At 48.2% G+C, this 18,603-nt stretch overlaps 1 protein-coding gene across 4 annotated transcripts in view; it reads right to left on the reverse strand.

Annotated features, from left to right (window-relative positions):
• Nucleotides 1–18,603, reverse strand: part of fw (CUB and Sushi multiple domains furrowed) — a 256,347-nt gene that overhangs the window by 36,095 nt on the left and 201,649 nt on the right. For all 4 annotated transcript variants that reach the window (XM_070539928.1, XM_070539927.1, XM_070539929.1 and 1 more), the window contains exons 11-12: nt 8,623–8,802; nt 5,295–5,468 (exon numbers count right to left, since the gene is read on the reverse strand). In XM_070539928.1, coding sequence (XP_070396029.1) covers nt 5,295–5,468; nt 8,623–8,802 — 354 coding nt within the window. The remainder of the gene's footprint in view (nt 1–5,294; nt 5,469–8,622; nt 8,803–18,603) is intronic.

The raw sequence follows: 18,603 nt of genomic DNA on the forward strand, positions 1-18,603 counted from the left end.
CGCGCACTGATATTGGTGGCATGCTCCGCTGTGAAATGCTGGAGCGACGCCAGGTAAAGCTGAACATCGTCGGATGCAGCTGTCGTCTTCCTTGCCGCCAAAATTCTTCATTTGTCTACGGGCTCTTTATTGCTGTTGCCTTCGCTGACATTCGCCTCCTTTCCGCCTTGAAAGAAGGTTGTGAAGACGCCGTCGATCATCCGTTGCCATAATATCATCATATCGCAATCAACTGCGGCGCATTCGTCGTTCGCCGCGCGCACTACTGTGTTACAAGCATCATTCGAATTGATCGGTTCCTGAAGCAGTACAACAGGACTGCAGCACTCTGACATCGACACGCTCGCCACGTGAGTGTGGCGTCTGCGGAGGGCACAGTGGCACCGCCATGTGGCGTTCGTGTAAAATTTATTCGTTGCAGGGGCGAATTCGTTGTAGGGATCTTCGTTGTTCACACTACTCCTGAAGAATATGAATTCGGCGGGGACATAATCAATGCTTCGTTATACAGGACATTTTGTTGCTTTGTTGCAGGTGCGTTCGACTATATAATTTTCAAGTCCGTGGAGGCGATGTCCCAATGTTTTTTCTTCTTCCAATCATCAGCGCTCGCTGCTGGAGAGTTTCGAGTCAAACTTGATGGATATGTTCTCTCGCGAGCAATATTTCTGAATAGCAGAATTTGTCTACGGCGCACTGAATACTGCGCTGTTCTGAGTTCACTTCGTCCGTATGTCTGCAGTAGCTTTCAATCAGCTGTCGGATGCCAGGTCTACCTTAAATTCCCAGGAACATACAAACCAGATGCCCATCTTAAGTGGGCGAACTTCCAGTGCAATTTTTATTGCTAAAGCAGCTTTCTCCCCAAACCCTTTGTGAATATGCTGGAAAATGCCTCTAGACAACAGGCATTTTGTAAGCAATGTACCGGCATGTAGTGGCGTAAATTAGACGAAAATTATTCAGGTATCAAAACACACACACACAAACACTCTCTCTCTCTCTCTCTCTCTCTCTCTCTCAAAGAATAGGATAACTTGACTATACGCGAATTCTTTTTGCCCAGTTGGTGCTCGGCGCATCCGTTATTCAAGAACACCAACTAGCCTAACTTTTCATTCGTTCGGATAGATATGCCGCTGAGCTATCTAAACCAGGGAAAACTTTAAAGTGCGCCTGTAATAGCCATCTCATTTCGTTTACTTCTTTCTTCCAATCACCAAGAAACACGCCACAATGTCTGTTACAGAGCCACAGCACGAATATTTCCTTTGGTATTGCTTACTTTCTTTTACGTATATACTGGCTCATGGTGCGCCTGGTGCATGTGATGGTCGATTTGACCGCGTTTCTTTATTGTTATTACTATTATTATGCATTCGCATCAGGCGCGCGGTGTAGATACCAGAAATACGTAATGGTCCTTGCAAGCTGCCTTCAGTGAGTGGACTGGCCTGAAAAACAAGGAGTAAACAAGAAAGGCAGTCGATGTTTGAGACCCTTCTAGGTGAGAAGAAAGACGACGTGGATATTGGAGAAAATGCCGCTGGTTACGTGAAGGAATCTTCAATACAGCGGTCGCCGAAAAAAAAAAATGCTGAAGCGAAGCAGCCAAGAACGGATTACGAGTTTGATGTCCAAGAAACAGAAAACAAAAAGTGCGAGGAATAGCGAAATAGCTGTATAGGTGTTGCGCGTGCTACGTATTATGCAGCAGTGCTCGCAGAGTGGCATAGGAAAGCAGGCAGGGTAAGTGAAATATGGAGGACATAAAGGAACGGTATACAGCAAAAGCATGCGAACAGTATGTACGGACGCCCACTGACGGGGAAAGCGCGCGATCGCAGCGTAATCTCTCGGGCAACCTCAATTTTGCCGGATGAAGGGGTTCGGTGAAGCTCGGTGACGGGGTTCGACAAGGATGGGAGCCTGCGGGCGAAGTGGGCTTTTCCACACAAGTGCAGCATTGCTGGTCCGTTCCTTGGGGGTTTGGGACTATGCGTAGACGTGGTCTGTGCGGAAAATAAAACGCTTCAGAGGAAGCTCGGAAACTCGGCCAATCAATAGGCAAAGCCACAATAGTGAGCGGTGGCCGTTAGATGCTTCGGCGAAATAAAGTTTCTCGACAAGGGGGGAACAAACGTTGCTAGTCTAAGGCTACAGAAAATTGGATGTTTGTCGCTGGGCAGGATAGGCAGAACAAAACAGGACGTAAAGGTAAAAGAGCCCGTGACACTTTACAAAAGGCAGCAAAGACAATTGAGCCCGCCGTAGGATTGCCTAGGAAGAATAGCCACGCGACAGAGTAATCCCCGCGCTGTGCAGGAGGAGCAAGGTTTTTTTTTTTCTTCGTTGTTTTAGGAAGCGCCTCACGGCGATTCGTGATGGCGAGGGGAACGAATGCGCCACAGCTATGGGACTGCGCGAATGATTGTGCCGAACATGAGAGCAGTGTAAGCAGTGTGTATGGTAGCGTGTGAGATTATACGTATGTGCTTGTTTCTTTCACTGCGAGAATTCTATTATTTCTGATGTTTCCCGCTCTCGTTATTCTGGAAGCGGTTCCCTGACTAGTGTGTTGTGCTTCTTTCTACAGCCACGCATCTTAAAAGAACACTCTTGATTTGTTTTACCAGCACGGCAAATACAGCGTTTATCAACGTGTTAAAGAAACGTAGACACAACAAACGCTGGACTACAACTGAAATTTTCTTCAAGAAGGCCAGTTGAGCGAGAACATAAAACATAGAGAATTTTTACTGCTCATGCTTGTCCCTCATCCTGTGGCTAATATATTCCATTTCTTTATACGTGATGCCCACAGAAGTGGGGCTAATGCAGTTGTCATATTCTTCTATTATGCACAATGGCTTAAACGCTAATCTATTAGATTCTGATGCAAACCTGCCCAAAGCAATTGTGCTATCAAAAAACGGGCTGCACTGACATCGGTTACCGTGATCAGGAAGAAGCCCTGCTGGACCTGCTTTTGGTGCTGCATGCGCGTGGTGTTCTCTCAGTCTATATTGTTTACGCACCTTCGCGTCAGACCAACGTGCCAGACGAGGGTGGGAATTTGTAAACCACTTCTGTCCTACACGGATCGAAGTTTGTCCCGAAGCGAGAATAAAACCGGTCAGCCGCAATTTCCCGCCACTTTACTTAACGGCTGGGTCAGGTATAGCTCATACGGCACCCTTTTGTTAAGGATAGTGGCGGCAAAATGCGGCCGTCCCGGTTTTATTCTCGGATCCGGACAAACAGGCGCGCATTTGGCCAGTCGTCAATGGCGCGACCAAGAAACACTGCCGGACTGAGAAGCACGCCACATGCTTCGATCCGTGCGGCACGGAAGGGGATTACGGGATTCCACTCTCGTGTGGCAGAAGCTGCGTTTGTCAGACTGGAAGGTGAGTGCGTAAACAACAGGCTTAAAGACCACACCGCGCGCATGCAGAGGCAACAGCAGGCAACAGCAGGCCCAGCAGGGATTCTTCTTGATCACTGTTACCGATATCAGTGTAGCCCGCAATTAGAGAGCGTGAAGGGGATCACGGTGACTGACCGAGTTTGATGAATAACCCGCCGCTTCGGAACCGCGTACGGGTTCCTTGTTCACTGAGTTGGACAGGAAATTGTCGTCACTTATATAGCCAGCACGTGGCGTAACGAACGTGCGTAAATGGCAGGCATAGACCCTGGTGTCCGGTTCATCGTAGCTGGCGTCGAGTGAATGGTTAGCGATTCTAGCAGCCGTCGGGATGACATCTTCTTTTCTTTGGCAACAACAGTGGCATTGTCCCAGTCAATCTTCTTATTATGTTCCTGCGCATGCTCGGCAAAGGCGTTCATCGTGTTACTATTATTTCTTTTGTCACGTTTATGTCCTTGGGGTGTCTGGAGAACTTCCCTGTTTCACCAATATATTCTTTGTGGCAATCAGCGCATGGTATCTTATGCACAACTGCTGGGAATGATTCAACAGCTAACCTATCTTTCACATTCATTAGCTGGTTCTGGAGCTTGCTCCGGAACCAGCTAATGAACCAGCTAAAATTTGAGAGCATACGTGTCTTGGGAGTGGGGGGGGAGGGGGGGCTATAAGTTTATATCGGAATCGAATAGATTAGCGTTTATGGCATTTTGCATAAAGAAAGGTGATCATTGCACTAGCACGGCTTCTGTTGCTATGACACAGAATTAGATGGAATGTCTCAGTCGGAGGATGGGGGGCACGCATGCGCAGTAAAACTTCTTCATATCTTATGTCTCTCCCCAGTAACCTTTTCTAACTTGAATTTCACTTGTAGTGCAGCGTTTGTGATCTGTGTGCATCTTTTCTGCGTCCAGTGTTTTTTTTTTACGCTGGTAATATGAGAGAAGAATTGAACTATCAAGCTTTATTGCTATTATTACTCGGTAAATACTATTAAGTAGCCAGTTTAGCTACAATACTTATAGGATCAGGGACACATAATTTCCAAATTCAATGCGAAAGCATAATACAACCCACTGAGCGAGAAAGCCGGCGTCTGTAGCAGCGAAACGGTACCTAAATTCCCATTGGATGTTACGCCACGTCACCAGCGCTCGGGACGAGACGGTTTGTCGTCGACGAGGCAGTGGCGCGACACGCCCGTGTGGGTGGCGCCGTACCGCTCTCGGAAGCCGGGGCGCAATCCCTCCCCTCTCTCTCTCTCTCTCTCCCCCACTGGGCTTGGCTGCTGCACGTGCTTACCGGCCTTGGTGGCCGCTGCTGCTTCCTCGGTCTCTCGTCGCGAAGGACGTCGATGGCATGCGACGTTGGCGCTGCAGGCTGCTGCTGCTTGCTGGCGCGAAAAGCACGTACCGATGTTGTGCATGTTGTGCGATGGTGTCGAAGGACCACTCAGCGGCGTTCGATTGGACATTATTGCTTCACAACTGGTAAGAAGCGCTTCGGTGTCCTAATTGTTGCAACTGTTTTTCTGCGTTGGATGCGTATCCTGAACATCTAAACCATGGCATAAATACGGACAACCCTCTCAACACGCTACATGGTTGGGCATAATAGATTCTCTGCAGGCGGTTTGAGTTTCGTTTCTCATGAGGTTGTTGCGTGTTTACGTCATATATCGTAAAACATGGTCACGTGAGAGCAGGACCCCGCGATGTTTTGACACTCGCTCATGCTCTATCGGTCGCCAGGCTCTTTCGGCTGCTTCAACGTACCTTGAAGACGACCGACCGCATTAAGCTTCCAGCATATTGCGGTAAACTTCGGCAGCGTGAGTGCAAGAGAAAGATGTGCTCACATTTGCAGGTGGGCTCGTCACCGCTCCACGTCCCTCCTAGCTGGCAGTGGCGGGTGTCGTTGCCGATGAGCTTGTGCCCGATGTCGCACTTGTAGTGTGCTCTGTCACCGTACCGGCGGCCTTGCACGTCAAGGCTGGAGCTCGGCACCGGAGACAGCTCTGTACAGAAGCTCTCTGCAACCACGATGAGTGTGAAAGAGGAGGAATGGAAAAATAGAATCAACACATTTGCAAGAGTCGTACTCCGCTTCCTTTAGTGTGTGTGCGTGTGTGTGTGCGTGTGTGGACGTGATAGTCACGTTCCATCTGGTACGTTTGTGACATGCTGGAATAAAAAAGTCGTATAATTTTGAATGCTTGTACGGCAATGGACAACAGGAATAACATGCACATTGTACATACAACAAATAGTGGTGCGCACCGAGTAGTACAAATAATAAAATACCCAGTACAGGTGCCAAGCATTTACTCTGTAAATACTTGCTTTGTAGCATTATGTTGAATTCATGCGGATGACCACTTTTCCCTTCCGTATGATCGATCCCCAACTCGCACATTTGTAGAAAACTCCTTCATTCAATAGTAACGACATAGACTGAACATTATGTGTGTTTTTTTTTTCACCACTCTTACATCATTTATTAAGCCTTTACAGTCAGACCTGCGTCAGATGTCTCCCACTCATTTTCGTAAGTAACACAGCACGTTCAGTTAGCAGTAGCATAGTATAAAACTTAACCGAAAAAACAAGTTCATAGCGCCAACAGAACAGACAGCGAACAAAAGAAAAGAATAACCCATCGCTGTAGCACAGTGGCTCTGGCGTTGTGCTGCTGAGCTCGAGGTTGCGAGTTCGATCCGGGCGCCGCGTTCCGATGGGGGCGGAATGCGAAAATGCTCGTGTACCGTGCATTGGCCGCACGTTAAAGAACACGAGGTTATCAAAATTACTCCGTAGCCCCCATTACGGCGGGCCTCATAATCAAATCATGGTTTTGGGACACGGAACCCCGTCATTTTGTTTATTATTTCTTAAGCAGCGGTTTTTCCCGAGCCCGATGCGTTATCTACCGAGCCATCGCACCGCTGAAGCTTTACAGCACGCGCGCCACACGCTCCAGAATTGATGGCGTCCCTGCTTGTATGTACCTCGCATGCGACACCACTCACTGGGGTCACATAGAATAGCTGGTGAGCGTTCCCAGCGCAGCTTTCAACATTGCTGTCGTTCTAAGCGTTTCTCTCGCAAAAGTAGTTCAACGAAATAATGCTACAATGGTGCCACAATACCCCGCCGCCGCAATTTCGGAAGCTCTCTCTACGTATGTGGTGTCTCCGCCTTGAGAGTGCAACAACATTTTCGAAAACATTTTGTTATCGTATGATAATTATCTTCCCCTTATTGCATGCTCAATAGCTTTGTGCTACATACTAGTATTATGGTGGTTTGTTTTAGCTGTTTTCCGCTTACGTGCTTTTCGGTTCTCGGTTTGTACCCGCCCCCCCCCCCTTCACTCAATAGTCTTTCGGGAGCCAGTTGATATACTCTAAATAGATAAATAGTTTCACCTGAGCTAGTTCCTCTAGGATTACCGCAGCGTATCGCTTTAACTTATACGGAGGAACGTAGAGGAAGTCTGGCGAAACATGATTGCGTCGTGTGGCCTTTTATATCCTGCCCGTAAATTAAGTTTATATGCTATAGTAATTGATACTGAAAGTTAGTCAGCGACGACCTGAAGCTGCAAATCGACCACCAATAGCACGTACGTCTGTTGCACCGTGCACAAGAGGTATTCGATCTTGCTTTCGCAAAACCTCTCAACAGAAGCTTTGTGCGAAAAGCCTTTGGTTTTTTTTTTAGTGCAACTGATCCGGCTGCAATCCGGCTGTCGTGAAACAAATCTGGCTGCCGTGATGAGTGTCTTGCGCAGGCTCACACATTTGTGTGTTTGTGGTACTCCCAGAATGAAAAGGGGAAAAAACGAAGTCTGAAATCTGCGCCCATGATGGGATTACGATCACTTTTTCGGGAACGTTTGAAACGACCACGCATTTCGCAATTGGAGCCTACACGGAACGTGAGCCGCATAGCAACGTCAACATTGAAGAACGCTGTCCGCTTCTGCATTCGCGAAACGTTCGCCTGTCTTCTCAACGACACACAAAATTGCGCAAAGATTTCAACAGCGCTTTCTTTTACTTCCGAAATTCCTTAGCGTAGCTTAGGTTTCTACATTGTTTCTTTCGGGTGCCCTTCTACCTATGCTTCAGCTATGTCTTGGAACACTTTCCTTGTAGAAGCATTTTGTCAGAAATCAACCAGACCTGGGAATTTATTTAGTTGCTGCTGCAGAGTAGACATTATTTCCCCCACTGGCAAAAGCAAATCGATCCAATTAATATCGGTTTCTCCTCCCACCACTCCACAGAGAAGTAAGTAAACACTCAGCTAACGAGTTAATCAGTGATTGTTGAACAAATTTAATTGCCTGCCCATGCAAACACAGCGTCGCCTTTAAAAGCACACTCTTTGTATAGCAAAGTGTTTACTTTAAGGAATTGCTTCATTGATAATCTTAGCCTCTCCGTCAACATATTACAGTTTGTACAATACTAGAGCACTTAAGTGTGTGGCAGCAGCGACGCCGGCAGCGCCTTCGTGGGACGTATTATTCAACCCCAAGGCGTTGGAAACGTGTTTTGCACTTACTTTGCGCTGTTGTTCTTTCATATTACCAAAAATCTAAGGAGAAGTTGGCTATATGCAATAATTCACGTTTACTATATTGATTGAAAACGAGCGGGGAGAGATGGAGCAGGTGTCTTTAGGCACCGGTAATTTTACAAGATGAAAGAGAGATAAGCAAAATGTCAGTCTGCAAAAGATGTAGCAAAACTTGACTATCTCACGCACGGAGTGTGTCTATTTGCTGCCGCACTGCGTCACAAGGGATGTCACTAGAAATCCTCATCATCATGCATCCATTCTTCCAGCATTCTTACTAAACTTTTCCAATATTTTCGCTTCTGTGCTCAGTATATCTGCAATAAAAATTCAAGGGGCACTTGGCGACCACCGACCGCGCGATTCTTTGACATTGCGCCAGAGTGCAAGATCGTGGGTTCGACTACCACCCTCGACCGAGTGCCTTAAATAACTCCACCTTATTTCACAGTGCCCTAATAAATTCCGCCTTAATTAACACGAAAGGTCACGGGTTAGTAGCCTTTTTGGACCATCGTGTGGTCACACCGACGCCAGATTTTCTGCCTCATGAGCCATCCAATCATTTCACATAAACAATGCAGGGCTGTTTCAACTCACGCAGGCAAGACGGCTTCGTTCCGTTCCATCTGCCCTCGGGCCCGCAGATTCGTCGCGGCTGTCCCACCAGGGTGTAGTTGGTGTCGCACACGTACTCCACCGTTGCGTTGTACGTCGTGCGTCCATGCAGCATCACGATACGGCCGCTGTCCACGGGATCCGGAGCACCGCAGTCCAGGTCTGCAGGGGGAGAGCAGTGTCGACTTAGTGAAACTCACGGCGTCGTGTTAAGATATGGCTTCACTCGCAGAAATAAGCGCGCCCCGCGAAAGGCACTCTCGCGGCAAGAATTTTCTAACATAACAGCTTGGGCTTGTTGATATATTCCATCCTGGTGTTAACAGCGCTAAACGTAGACGGGACACGAGACGAGAAGACGGCACCACAAGCGCTGCCGAAATAAGCGCGCCGCCTTGCGCGGGCTCATTTCCGCAAGTGAGGACCTACCTTTATGCTGTGCATGACCACAAACAGGATATTGAGCCGCAAAACAAAAACGAACGTTACACATAAACTAAACCAACACGGTACAGTGTTTTTCACTTCATAACGAAGCCAAAATTCAAAAATAATGGTCGTCACTTAAGGTTCACCATTTTCCCTGGATCTGTCCTGTCTGCACTGCGTGAACCTGTGGGGTACTTACGTAAATGTACACAAGTTTCTTGTCAAGTTAAAATTGGCAGTACAGGTATTGCGGTATTTAATGTGGCCCGTCGGGAAGCAGGCGTGAGAGTAATAAAACTCGAATGTTTGAAGCTAGTGGCCGTCCACTAGCTCTGCGCTTGTGAAATGCCTGCATAATCGTTGAGATAGTACAGCAGTTCCAGGCTACATCACTTTTGATCACACTATAGTAGATGCAATGAAAATTAGGTATGGCTTCTGACTTCTTACTTCTCAGGTGTGCTCTCACAGTGTCTTTTTTTACCTCAATTGATGTCATAGCGCGGAATTGACGTGGACAAGAAAGACGACAGGACGTGCGCCGTATTTCTTGTTCGTGTCGATCAAGCACTATGATTTTAATTGATGCAGCTAACCAACTAGCCCAAACATCTGCACTCCTTGATTTTTTACCTGCTACAGGCATGCAGAGGTCACACGAATCAGCAGCTGCACCAGTTCAAACCCATTTGAGGTCTTTATTTGTTCATATAAATCATTTATTATACATATTTCCCTTGTTTTTTGAAGTCATTCTGACACGATTAACAAATCACCTAGAAAAGCTTACCCCTATGTTAGAAGTATTCACAGGCTCTTTGTTTGAACGTTTCCCTCAACTGGTTAAAATCGCGCGTCACTAAAGGCCACAGAGATCTCGCAAAAATATAATTTCTAAAAACACGACTACTAAACGCAGAGAAAAATGTAGACGTCTGTATTAATATCTGCCTTTGCTAGCAAATGCTAGTATGAACGATTGACGATTCCGCGATTAAATTAAATGATGAGGTAGGCACAATTTCGTGCTTTGGACACCTGCATCCACATGTAATTCCCAGCACTGCAGAAATTTTTATTTCACTTTGCGAATTTATCTTGGTAACTGTACGAGAAAAACTTAAAATGTTCAAGGTCGTGGTCATGGTGTTAGATTAGGGGCGCTATAACGTAAAACTATTCCAAACTTTTCTATTCCAATTCTGCTATCAACCCTCCGCGATTGGTCAAAAACTTTTTTCGACCACCCCCATTTCACCTGTCTGTCACGCGACGTTACAAAAACCGCAATACCGCCCCATCTGATATGATGTGTGCACACTGATTGTGCATCATTTGACAGAAAAAAAAAAACAGTTATTTCTGATTCGACCCCTTTTCGCCATTAGCCCTCTGCTATTGCTAAAAAGTTTTCGGGCTGCACCCACTTCACCTGCCTGTCACGCGACGTCACAAAACCGCACGAACTCACCGCGTCAAAGTGACGTGTACGCGATAAAGATGCATTAATATGCCGAACAAAACTGAATTTTTTTCGGAATAGCCGCAGGCTGCCCCGTTCCGAAAGGAATAAAAGATAGCTGCCGCCGATCGCTGAGACGCTGGCTACTCGCACCTGCCGGAGAGCATGGGTGTATTTGCGTATAATAAAACTTCTTGCGTGACCGTGTAACGTTTTTAAGCACTTTCGACACGTTTAATACCTCATTCTGCCAACTCTTCTTTGCTGAGGGTCAATTTTAGCGTCATTTCTAAGCTTCCGTTGCATGCCGCCGCGATTTTCGACCAGCCACCACAAGCTAAGTAAGGGAAAGCCGACCAATCGCAGACGCCGGCACCACCCTCTTCATCCGGTTATCGGTTTTCAGTGCACTGGCTCTGCCCCAGTGAATCCCTCTCCACTTGAGCGTTCTCCTCGCCTCTTGTCAGCCAATTAGATACAACAAGCCGCTCAGTGTAGGCAATGTTATTCGTTTTTCAAGCAAACAAAATGGACCTCCTATGAACGAGGAGAGCGTTTGATAGGTCTGTTCAGACAACCCTATGGGTGACCGCCCGGTGCTTGCGTCGGTGGTTACGCAAATTTGCCGTCAGGAAATTGGAATAGAAACATATTGGAATAGTTTTACGTTATAGGGCCCTAGGTTAACACCATGGTCGTGGCACACCACGTAAAGTACCTTGAACCACAAGTACCAAGAGCACCATAACCTTGAACAATACATCGAACATGGTATGGTACAGTGTATAAAGAGCAGTAAATTATTCTTGTTCACGATGACGTCGGAACACAAGATCCTGGGCGAATATAATTTATTAAACTACTGGCTAACAGTAGGGCGCGTGTCAGCGGCACTCAAGTTGGTTGCTGTTGTTGAGATAGCAGGCCAGCGCCTTCCGAACCGTCTTGTTCGTCGCCGGATGTCTGGCACTCAACGCCTGCTGCAAACAGAATTACAGCAATACAATACTGAGAGTAGCTGTGGCTGCATATTCTGACCTTCCAGATTCCGAACTACACAAATCCTTCAATGTCATCGCGGTGCATAAGACCATGGATCATGAATGTTGTCAATATCGACATCTACCATAGAGAAAAACGGACTGATATGGGCATAATTCTGCGAGCATATTTAAATCGTCCCTATGATTTAGCGCTAAAAAATTTGCGAACGATCTCGCGGCATTGGATTTTCTGATAAGCAGAAAAGCATGTAAGCAGACGCTGGTGGATGTTTACTTTTCCGGAGAAGCAAGCGCATCAAAAGCAGCACCTACATATTGGAAGAGGGGTGTGACGACGTTTTAAATGATAATTTATCTTAACTCTGCTGGTGGAGAAAAGTTATACAGAAAGAAATCTACACGAGCTTCGTGGAATGCAAATTCGCAGTTGATTACAAATCGGCTTAGCTTGAGAGGTAAGCCGGGCATTAATTACTCTAAGAGTACAGCGATATACTTTCGAACTCAGATAAGCAGTAGGGTAACCAATAGCCAGCGTGAGACCACATTATTCGACAACTGGCAGCAAAGCGAAGCAATCTTGCCGCATAATAAATTAGCCAGAAATTGACTAGGCATAGAAGGCCTTTCGTGAAAGTTCATTGTTCATACCCCTCTGTAATAATTTTGTGTAAATGCATTCGCTTGATAAGCGGTGCTTCAACGGTCATCAATAACTTCTTATCATAGCTCGAAAAGAAGGAACAGCAGTGGAACTTCTCACAAAAAAAAAAGTTTGTAAGCTCCCCTCGCCTTTTGTAATAACGACTTCGCCTGGCCTCACAAAATTCTGCTATCCTTGTCTTCAATGACTTTCCGATGAAGGACCATGAAAATGAAAAACGTGTTCTTTCGTGGCACGAGTAAAAATAAACATACGCCACCGCGAGATAAATATGACGGAAAAAGAGAAATGTAGTGTGCTCCACTACATGGTGAAAAGCACTACCTTTTTGCCCTAGCTGTTTTCACTAACTTCAGCTTCATGTTCAAGTGAAACCTCACGTCTATAGATCCCAACTTTAAGCATTTGCTTTACGTTGAGCATTAACTTTCCATCTCAAATGCAGTGCGTCGTTATCACGTTCGCCAGGTCTTCCACGAGTTTTCAGAATTCGCCTCCCGTACAAAAGAGAGCCGCTTCGTCGTACCTCCTCTGAATTCATAAGGTTCAATAGCGCACTTAGGCTGCCTTTATCGCTTTCTCACTGGGCTGAGTTCCCAATGGTATGTCCCTTATTTCACTTCCTCGAAAATATTCTGTTCCTGCTTACACTTATCAGTGATAAACGTGCCCGAAATCGAGATATCAAATACTAAAAAGAAGCGTAGCGAAGGAAGTATTGCTTTTAATTAGGTCGGACAAAGAGCGACTTTTCTCAACACATTATATCTCACTAGCCAACCGGGAATAGGTTCCTTCTTTGAGTGGTGGTTATTGATCCGTAACGTGGTCATTTGTGTATGTTTAGGCTTCGTTTTACCTAGTCTGCCTTACGACAAACAGTAAAGCTTATTCGGAAAATAACGGCGTTATTATTAGCCGGTAATCCACGCTAATCTCTCGCTGCAGGTCGACATAAAACCAAACTTATTTACTTTGTCAATTTGCCAATGTTAAATACAAATGTTACAAATGATATTATAATGCACACACTAATTCTAGACCTTTACAAGCTAGCTCATCAAAAAAAAATAATTTTGAAGAAACAACTGGCAATAACTGTCAATGCAAACGAATAACTAAAGTTTAGAAGAGTTAACTGCTGTGCTAGTTGGTGATCTTGTATACTGAAAAGATTTTGCACCAAAAAACAACACACACAAGACGACGACAGAGTTGAAGTCGCGGCCGTGGTGTCGTCGTCTTTCTTGTGTGTGTTGTTTCTTGGCGCAATATCTTTTCAGTATGGAATAACTAAAGGCTTCTGAAAAGCCATTTGCTTTAGTAATGGAATGATGCGCTCGATGGCATATATTTGTCAGAGTGAGGATATTTATGTACTGTTTGCTTTTTGATTGCCTAATTCCGTAGGGCGCACAGCCATTGATCAAAACATATGTAGCGTTTTAGTAGAGCTGGCAGTATGCCTAACCCTCACTGTGACAAGGTTCCTCACTCTGACAAATATACGCCTCACATGTGTGTTGCAACGAGTGATGCGAGCGTCAGCACAGAAGTCAACTGCCTCCTCAAAACCTTCAAACGCCCCAAAGCTCTCGCTGCTGAGAGAGAGAGAGAGAAGAAACTTTATTATAAAGTGAAAGGATTTATGTGGTTGGGGCCCTCAGTCCAGGGCCCCAATGGCTGTCGCCACCGCTCGTGCTCGTCGTATCAGGGCCAGCCAGACCTGAGGCTCGGAGCGACGGAGGATTGCCTCCCACTGCGCATATGTTGGTTGGGGGGATTGTAGAAGAGGGATATCCTTAGGTGGTTTTTGGCACTCAATCGTGACGTGGAACGTCGTCGGTGGTGCACCGCACCCTGGGCAGGTGGTGGGATATAAGGTTGGGGAGAGTTTGTTGAGAAAGAGGAGGTTCGGATACGAGTTGGTTTGAAGCCGTCGCAGTGATACGGCTTCATCCCGGGAGAAAGATTTGGGAGGTGGGTGATATTGCAAGCGCCCTAGTCTGTAAAAGTCTAGAGTGTCCCGGTATGTGTTGGGCAAATTCTGGGAGGCTTGATATGGGTTGCTCGCCTCACTGCCAGGTGCCCGGCAGGTTAGCTCTCGGGCAGCCGCATGAGCGCGGTCATTACCCGACAGTGAGGCATGAGCAGGGGTCCAAATCAGCCTGATGCGTGGTACTGAGGGATCTGGAATGGCGGGGAGCTTACGTGTGCTGGTGAGAGCGCGATTGGCTTCCTGAGGAATATGACCCCTGAGGTAGGCTCGACATGCGTCTTGTGAGTCTGTAATGATGATGTGGTCGTGGTTTGGGGATCTTTCCATGTGACCGACGATGTGGTTGAAAGCGAGTGCTATGGCCAACGTTTCCCCTGTGAGCGTAGCTTTGGTTTGGACGCTACACGAGGTGACGATATTACCTTGATCGTCCGCCACCACCGACACTTGTCTTTCTTTGTTTCTGGTCGCAAGAGCATAGTGGGCAGCGTCGGTATAATAGACGGTGCCCTCCGGCTGGGCGTTGAGGAGTTTCCGGAGGTATCTAACACGTGCATCCCGGCGACCATTATGATGCTCTGGATGCATATTGCGCGGTATGGGCGCTATGGTGAGTAAGGTTCGGATGTTTGATGGGACTGGGACATGCTCTCGCGTAGAGGGTGAATGCTGTGGGTAGCCCAGCCGTGCGAGCAAATGCCTGCCTGTAGGGGTCAGTCTCAATCGCTCGAGTTGTGCCATTCTGTGCGCTTCGATGTGTTCCTCGATGGTATTGTGTACCCCGAGAGCAAGTAGTCGTTCCGTAGAAGCATATACAGGAATTCCGAGTGCTTGTTTGACGGCTCTTCTAATAATTGTGTTTATACGGTTGGTCTGAGAGAGCGTCAGGTTGTGGTATGGGAGGTGATAGGTTAGCCGGCTGATAATGCATGCCTTGACCAACCGCAGCATATCGGCTTCCTTGAGTCCTGAGCGGCGGTTACTAACGCGCCTCATCATACCGATAATTTGCTCGCACTGTCGACCAAGGAGATCTACCGTGAAGTGAGCTTTGGCGTTGGATTGTAGGTGATAACCAAGGATTCGGACCCTTTGTGCAGTGGGAATTGGTATGCCTTGTATTCTCACTTCAATCACTGGAATTGGCGTTTCATAGCTGCTTAGCGGTCGGATTAGTAATAGTTCTGATTTATTTGGTGCACATTCAAGGTCTCCAGTCGCGAGGTATGCCTGCACTATATCCACCGCCGTCTGTAGGCGGTCCTGAATGTCTCCATCCGAGCCGGTACACGTCCAGAGAGTCAGATCGTCAGCATATATCGCGTGGTATAGCCCCTCAACCTTCTCCAGTAACTGGGGTAGTCTCGCCATAGCTATGTTGAATAGCGTCGGCGAGAGCACCGACCCCTGAGGTGTCCCCGCTCCGGTAACTTTAATGTCTGTTGACCGATATGGGCCCATTCCCACTGTGGCTACACGGTCCTTGAGAAAGGCTCGCACGTAATTGTACATACGGGAGCCACAGTGGGAGTGGGCCAGGTTCTCAAGGATGAGACCATGGGAAACGTTATCGAATGCTCCTTTGACATCAAGCGCCAAAAGAGCTCTCGTCTGAGCCCTGATGGGGGGGTCAACGAGGTCCTCTTTTATCTGAAGAAGAACATCGTGAGCGGACAAATGGGGGCGAAATCCAAACTGTGTGTGGGAAAAGAAATTTTGCATCTCCAAGAAAGGTTGAAGCCGTTGTAGGATTACATACTCAAGCAGCTTTCCGATGCACGATGTGAGGGAAATCGGCCGTAAATTTTGGATCGACAGGGGTTTTCCGGGCTTGAGCATGAAAGTGATTTCGGCACGTCGCCATTCTAGAGGAAGAGTGCCGGCGTGCCAGTGCTGATTGTACATAGCACAGAGCGTTTCCAGGCCCTCATCCGGGAGATTTCGCAGTAGAGTATAGCGTATCCCGTCCTCTCCGGGTGCGGTGTTCCTATGAATGTCTGCGAGTGCGGCTTTGATTTCTTGGACAGTTATGTCAGTGCCTAGCGGGTCACTTTCTTCTCTATACGGATAGTCCGGATAGCTTGGCTTAGAGCCACGGGAGAGATACCTTTGTTCAAGGTCCTTCAGGAGCTGGTCTCCGTCTCCTCCGTACTGGTGGAGGAAAATTTGAAGCTGCCGGTTTTTATGGGATGTCGTGTTTGTCGGATTTATTAGCGACCGAAGGATTGCCCACGTTCTCGCGGTGCCCAGCGTACCACTTAGCTTACCACAAAACGTTTGCCAGTTAGCACTGGTTAGCTGGTCTGCGTATTCCTGAGCTGCTCTCGTAATTTGGGATATTCTGCAGCGCAATTTTCGATTGAACTTTTGCCGTTTCCATCGCTTCGTGAGACCTCGGCGCGCGTCCCACAGATGTAGGAGATGCGGGTCAACCTCGGGGGTCTCTGTCGTCGTGGTTATGCGGCTAGTCGTTTTGTTTAGATCATTGCGTAAATCACTGAGCCAACTGGCATAAGTTTTGGGGCTGTCATCTCCTGAGGCTCGATCCTTACGGATTACGCGAAGTTTGGTCCAATTTGTGATGCAAATTTTCTTTTCAGGGCGTTTGTAACTTGTGTGATTGATGCGGATGATGAGAATATGGTGATCGCTACCCAGCGTCTCGCCAGTGTTCAGCCACTCGCCCTGGACCCCCCTGGTGAAAGTGAGATCCGGGCAAGTGTCTCTCTCGACGCTATTTCCCTGACGACTAGGCTGGGTATGATCTGTTATGAGGGTGAATCGGTGATTATGTGTGAGGTCCCAAAGCCGGGTGCCCTTTGGTGTGTTACTGCGATAGCCCCAGGCCACGTGTGCGGCATTGAAGTCACCGCACACTACGGAAACCGGGCCCAACTTGATGAGTTCCAAGAGTAGATACTGAAAATTGTCCCACCGAGCCCGAGGTGCACTGTATACATTTAAGATGTACAGGCTATTTTGTCTCGTGTCCGCGGGGACAACCTCGATGATTTGATGAGGGATATCTGACGTGAGAGTACTATGGGTATATGTGAGTTTCCTGGACACAAGCGCGCACACTTTCGCCTCGTCCGAGCCCCTAATGGCCTCGTAGCCACTGATAGTTACAAGGGTGGCGCCCGGCTCTTGGAGAAGTATGATGTCCGGCGGTTCTGACGATGCGGCAACGTACTGTTGCAGCGAGCCCCGTTTAGAACGGTACCCCCTGCAATTCCACTGCCACATCGTCAGTCCCGCCGTTCTATTTTGCATTTGCAATGCAGGCGCCATCATTCTGTAGCTGGGCTGGGCGAACGTACGGGTGAGCGCGCTCGCTTGTCGCTAGTGACGCCGCTGAGGTTGGTGTAGCGCGTGCGACTAGTGAAGATGAGGAGGAGGAGGATGATTTAGGGGGAAGGGGTTGTGCCGTGAGCTCTCTCACGCTCTGCTTGAGTTCGTTAGTAATTTCATGCAGCATTGGTTTCAGCACGGTGGTTTGGAAGTCTACAAAGGCGGCTCGGATCATTTCCTTAACCTCCGTGAGAATGCTTTCTCGCATCTCCTGTATAGCTCGGTGTAATTCTCTTCGAAGCTCCTGCTGGAGGTCGCGGCACAATGAAGTTGTGGACTGGGGAGGGATCTTCGCGCGAGGCGCCTGGGATTGGGATTGAGTTTGTGGTAGGGTCTGAGGTTCGGATGAGTGTGAGGGAGATTTGCGCAGTGAAGGTGGCGGGCCCTCCGCCCAACTTACCCCTTTAGGTCCGGCTGGCCCTTCGGGCGTTACTAATGGTAGCTGTTGCGGTAGTGGTGGCGGCTTCTTCTTGGCCGGTGGTGGTGCCACTGGTGGTGGTGACGTCGGTGGTGATGAGGATGATGATGACGATGGTGGCGGTACCCGCTCGCGGTTCTTAGAACACTCGCAGGGGCCTCGGCTCCGAGATCGTGACCGGGATCGGGACCGAGATCGGGAACGGGACCGCGATCGGCTTCGTCGCTCTCCAGATTGGGCCATAGGACGATGCTGTTGCCGTTTTTGTTTCTCGAGTTCCTGGCGCACTCGTTGCTTGTTGGGTGGCTTTCGTGCCCGGCCCGGACAGCTGGGATCGGTTGTCGGATGATCCCCTTTGCACGTCAGGCACCGGGGCTGGCACTGGTGAGGTTCGGTGGTGGATGGGTTTTCAGTCCCACATGTGGTGCAGCGCTTGATGCTTGGCGTGGGGCAGACGTCCGCACGGTGGCCCACTGTGAGGCATACGCTGCATACCTGGGCCCTCGGGGTGTGTATGTAGCATCGGTACTCGGCCCCATAATACCTAACGTAGCGCGGTACCCTGAGGCCAGCAAATGTTATGATGGCCGTGGTTGTTCGCCCCATCATGCGAGCATGGAGGATTTCCACCCCAGG

This window comes from Dermacentor albipictus, chromosome 6, assembly GCF_038994185.2.
Source record: "Dermacentor albipictus isolate Rhodes 1998 colony chromosome 6, USDA_Dalb.pri_finalv2, whole genome shotgun sequence".
NCBI lineage: Eukaryota > Metazoa > Arthropoda > Arachnida > Ixodida > Ixodidae > Dermacentor > Dermacentor albipictus.